At 44.7% G+C, this 5,206-nt stretch overlaps 2 protein-coding genes across 2 annotated transcripts in view; one reads left to right on the top strand and one right to left on the bottom strand.

Annotated features, from left to right (window-relative positions):
* LOC103902005 (SH3 domain-binding glutamic acid-rich-like protein) overlaps nucleotides 1–3,106 on the bottom strand; it is a 30,454-nt gene extending 27,348 nt beyond the window's left edge. The window contains exon 1 of the mRNA XM_009282996.2: nucleotides 2,836–3,106. Within this exon, the coding sequence (XP_009281271.1) occupies nucleotides 2,836–2,880 (45 nt within the window). The 5' untranslated portion in view covers nucleotides 2,881–3,106. The remainder of the gene's footprint in view (nucleotides 1–2,835) is intronic.
* A 1,919-nt stretch (nucleotides 3,107–5,025) lies between these two features.
* LCA5L (LCA5L, lebercilin like) overlaps nucleotides 5,026–5,206 on the top strand; it is a 19,424-nt gene continuing 19,243 nt past the window's right edge. Inside the window, 1 exon segment of the mRNA XM_009283085.2 lies at nucleotides 5,026–5,103. Within this exon segment, the coding sequence (XP_009281360.2) occupies nucleotides 5,026–5,103 (78 nt within the window).

Here is a 5,206-nt window from a genome sequence, read left to right as displayed (position 1 = left end):
GGGCTGCGAGTGCACATTGCTGGCTCATGTCCAGCTTTTCATCCACCAGTACCCCCAAGTCCTTCTCGGCAGGGCTGCTCTCAATCCCTTCATCCCCCAGCCTGTATTGATACTGGGGGTTGCCCCGACCCAGGGACAGGACCTTGCACTTGGCCTTGTTAAACCTCATGAGGTTCACAGGGGCCCACTTCTCGAGCTTGTCCAGGTCCCTCTGGATGGCATCCCGTCCCTCAGGCATGTCAGCCGCAGCACTCAGCTTGGTGTCGTCTGCAAACTTGCTGAGGGTGCACTCGATCCCACTGTCTATGTCATTGATGAAGATACTAAACAGTATTAAACCAGTCCCAATACGGACCTCTGCAGGACACCACTTGTCACAGTGAATTATATCATTCAAGCGTCTGATCCAGAGCACCAGAATGTTACTGGGTTCACTGCATTCACTTTTAAAAAGTATTTATTAACATGAAAACCAGTTGCAATTAGTAGTGTGACTGTGTAGTACATAGAATAGAAATGTTTTTCATTCTTTACCAATGATCCTCTGCTGATTTACACCAGGGGAGGCTGGGCCCATCTTATTTTGAAATTCAAAATTAACAACTCGCATGTGATGGAGATTGGCCACATTGAAGAGAGCACCAGTGCTACTAGGAGAATTTGGACTTCCAATTTAAGCTCTTTAGGGATTAAATTCATTCTTCTCAGGAAAAGCTGTACAAGGCTGATACAAAATTTGTTTTTAATGGGATTTTAGTGATATATTGGGGTTTGTGCTGGCTCCTTGCATGAGTGAGTTTTATTTTATATATACCAAAACTCATTAAAGGTTCATTGAAAACATACCTTCCATCCATTCTCGTCAGTAAATGTGGAAAACGACTCCAGCTGAACATTGTGTTTACTTGGCATTGCAATTATGTGTCAGTAATCTGAACACACGCTGCCTCTGAGATTGCTGCAGCTACATGTACCCCCAACACACCAGGAAGGACGACATACAGAGGCATATTGCCGTGTAAAGATGCCATACCCTTCCTTCCAGTGTATGTCTGGGATCTCACTAACAGCTTTTGTGGGCTGCTAACATACGATGGAGATTGGCATTTATAAGCTTAAAACCTATACAGTTCACTGGCATTAGCCATCTTTCTTAGCAGTAACAAACCACAATAGCAATGCTTAACAGCTCAAAATGGCTGGATAAAGCTTGCATGTTGCTCAGTGTTCAGGGTAGCATACACATCCCTTCACTGCAGTCCAAGAGGAAAGGAGTTAGTTACAGCTGCTAGCTGGGAGAAGATACAAGGAATGTGTCTAGCAGAGGAAAGATCTTGGTTCAGCTAGTGCTAAATATATGATACGCTCAGTTTTAATTGCATAAGTGATCTCTGAATGTCAGTGTTTAATCAAAGCACTCGTACAACTGCCTTGCTGAACTACAGCCCCAATCCTATAGCTGGAGTGGCAACAGTGCGTGCCTGAGGCACGCGAGATGATGATGGGCCCAACACACACATACTGAGTGTCTGCAATGGGGTTTCAGTCACGGTCACAACTTTCCCCAGAAAATGGATGAGTGGCAAAGGAGGTAGGGACAACTCTTCTTTGGTCAACCAAAGAGACCAAAACAGGAGACCAAAAAGGAGCAAAAAGACTGCCAACGCACAGCGTATGGCAATTTATAAACCCACTTGAGCAGTAACTGCTAGATTACAAATTACCAAACCTGCAGTTTCCAACCCCCTCTTCTTTTTTTCCCTTGCATCTGAGGTTTCTCATAAAAAAAGGAATGCTAAAATGTCAATAGTAAATTTAGAGTGTCAGGCTTAGCGATAGGCTGGCGAGACAAGCTGATGAGAGAACTGCAAACTTCCTCAGCTGTATTCCAATTTGAATTTTAGTGAATGACCCCCCGGTTCATTGTCTAGAGATGATGGCCCCGTGAACAGGGTGTGGTTTTTGGAGCTTTTCAACTCTGGAAGCTTCTTAAAGACACGGAGCTGGTGTCAGAGAGACAGAGATGTAGTTACAGCTATGCACAAGCACCAGCCAGTTTGTTTAGCCATGTCACTGGGAGTGAGTGACTGCCAAAGGAAAACTGCAATCTGAGCTCATCTGGGAACTGGATATAAAAGGAAACAGTCCTTTCCCGGTTCCCACCTCCCACGGACTTCCAACCTCCCTACTATTCACATGCCCTTCCCTTCAGCTGATACACTATGCTGACAGCTACAGCAGTAGATCTCAATACTAAAAATCATCAGTAGAGCATTTCAAGACACACACACACACACACAAAAAACACCAAGGAAAAACAAAAAAAAAACCAGAACAAAATCTAGGAAAAGGGATGGGGGTGGGGAAGAATTTTTTTCTGCATAACTTTATTCAGCTTACTTTGGCTCCAGGCTCTTTCTTAGACAGAATTCCCCTTTTGCAGGAGCAGTGTCCTAAAGTCTCTTTTAAAAAGACATGCATAAATTTCTACTGTAAACAATCTACCTTAGCTTTTGTACAAATACAATATCCACTTTTTCCTTCTTCAGTGAATATATATTGCATATACTTTTTTAAACAGAAGTAAATCTATTAAATGACAGATAATTTATATGTAAATGTTATACCTGTAGTAAAAACTCGCATGCAAGCAAGCCTGCATTAATAGGAATTCTCTACATCTTGAATAGCTTTCAAGAATAAGATGCGCAATGCAGACTAGAAGAAATCCAGTGTTTTTTTCGCCGTGCAAACTCAGGTTGTCCTGGGATCATCTAGGCTAATTTACCAACCTGACCCCAGCAGAAAGAGGAGTATGTTAAATGAGACACCTACCGCTGTAGACCCTGAAGATGTGGCTACAAAGACTTTGATCACCATGTTGACGGTGATGAAAATGAATCAGCAGAGCACGCCTGCTATCCACAAGTCACCACAGTCCCAAGAGGAATCCAAGCGTTCAGCAGCTCCTGGGCTAACCCGGGTCCTAAATGGATGCCCCCCGCCCCAGCAATCCAGCAGCTTTAGCCTCTCCCTCTGCCCGGGGTCCCGGGTTTTCCCACTCCATTGGCTTTTAGGTATTTTGGGACGAGGGGCCGGTAGAGGATTGGTTAGTAAGAGGAGCCATAGCAAGGGGTTTGCACCTGCCCCTGGCCTTATTGCATTAGATTGACAGGGTGGCAGTCCAAAAAAGGCAAAGGAGAGTAGTGCACCAATGAGACAGGGCTGGAGAAATATCTGGGAGAGGGGGAAGGGACAACTGAGAAGGGAGAAGGGACAGGGAGCCGACAACTTAGTGCTGGGGGCGATCACAAAGCTGTCAGGTAATGTTTAATGTTGCATGGGCACTGACACAGCTACCTCCTGCATAAAAGGGCTCGTACCCTCTCCCTGACCACAAGGACGCTTCGGAGTTGTAGCTGCAAATTTTACATTATAAAAGGGGAAGAAGGAAGGGGAGGGCAAGGGGAGCATAGACGCAGAAGTAATTATAGCAGAGATCATATTGAAATAAGCCTCGGTTACAAACGCTCTCAGCTTTAAAGAATTCAGATCATCATCCACACTGCAGGGCTCAAGGACTTCTCTGAAATAAATATGTGTCAGTACATTTCCTAATGCTGAGGAGGGTGATTTGGCTGATTCTATGTATCCAGAACCTATTGTCATATTTTTTCCTTCTTTTTGCATCGCCAGTGAAGACTGCCAGGGCACAAGGTGTAAGAGGAGGTCCAGAATACTTGGTAAAAAATATCCCATTCTACTGTGTTATCCAGGATGCTTTTTTTCCATCTGGTTATCACCTTCTACCCCAGAGATGGTCACAATTCAGCGGCTGCCTGCATGCATTTGCTTAAGGAGGTCTCTGAGCATGAGAGGTATTTTAAGAATGTTACGTGGTAACAGATTACTTTCAGATTTTAAGGGCCAAGTTTGTTTCTGCTGTAAGTGAGCAACATGCCACTGAGCTCAGTAAAGCTGACCCAATGTCAGAGGTGAAACTGGCCTAGGTTTTAGAAAGTGCTTACACACATTTCAAATGTTAAGATTGAATATAGCAGTGTCCAATCCTGAAAATACTTAAAATTGAATATAATACTTCTTTCCAGGATTGATTAGGTAGGACCGAATGCACAATAGTAAAGATGCTCTTGAAAGTATGGTTTTTGTCTGTGCAAACCATTATGTGAAGCTGGAAATGCAGTATTCCATGTATGGAACAGGGATCCTGAAAAACCTCACTGAAAACTAAAAATAACAGTATGGATAGTTTGCACTGTTTACTGTGGCTCACCATCTGTCATTTCTTTCTTCTTTTGAAAGGCAATAGAAGGTCCAGCAAAAAGAAAAGCCTGTTAGAATTGGGTATTTTCAGAGTATTTTCCTGTAAAACAACAACAAAAAAAACCACCTTAGTGCAAAAACATAAATTATTGCCAGACATTATTACACATGCTTGTTTCTCAGGAGATTTTGTATGTGAGTATAGCCTAGTAAATTCAACGGAAATGACTGGCCATTTGGAACATGCTGTTTCCAAATTAATTTAGTGCAAACAAAGGATGCAGTGGTCACTGGCTTCAAAGCATGCTGATAAGACTTGCAAGTATAGCGATACTAATAATAATCAAAGCGGTAATTATTTGCACCATCAAACATCCAGGGTCAGGACTGGGACAAAATTGCCAATTAACGCTCGCTCCTGTTCTACTTCACACCTGAAATGCCCACTGGACTACACAGGGAAAAAACCAGGATGCGGCCCAAAGCCTCTGCCCACCTAGGGCTTGGCAGGTGGGGACTTTAGGGCACGATTCCCATTGTGCCCAACCTTGAAGAAAAATATTGCTCCAGCTGCTTTCATTCCTAAGGGATTTTTCCCCTTTTTCAACATAAGAATGTTTTGTGCAGCTCCAAACCGTGAGTTTGGAGCCTGTTGGGTTTGGCCTGTGCGCTCCCAGGCCGCGCACCACCCCACACCACGCACCACGACACTCCACGGCGTGAGGTGCCTCCACGGCCACCATGAGGCTCCGCAGCCTATGGCTCATGGCGCAGAGGGACCCGCTGCCTGCACACCGCATTGTCAAATTCCCATTAAGGGTACAGAAATAAGAGGGTGGAAATATATACGCAGACATCTCTGCAGGGTGCGGGGCGAGGGAAGAGGGCGAGGGGGGCGGCGCGGGCGGGCGAGGCCGCCGCG

This window comes from Aptenodytes forsteri, unplaced genomic scaffold, assembly GCF_000699145.1.
Source record: "Aptenodytes forsteri isolate BGI_AS27 unplaced genomic scaffold, ASM69914v1 Scaffold2, whole genome shotgun sequence".
Classification (NCBI taxonomy): Eukaryota; Metazoa; Chordata; class Aves; order Sphenisciformes; family Spheniscidae; genus Aptenodytes; species Aptenodytes forsteri.
Note: the sequence above shows the minus strand (reverse complement) of the source record. Positions and strands in the feature narration are given on the sequence as shown.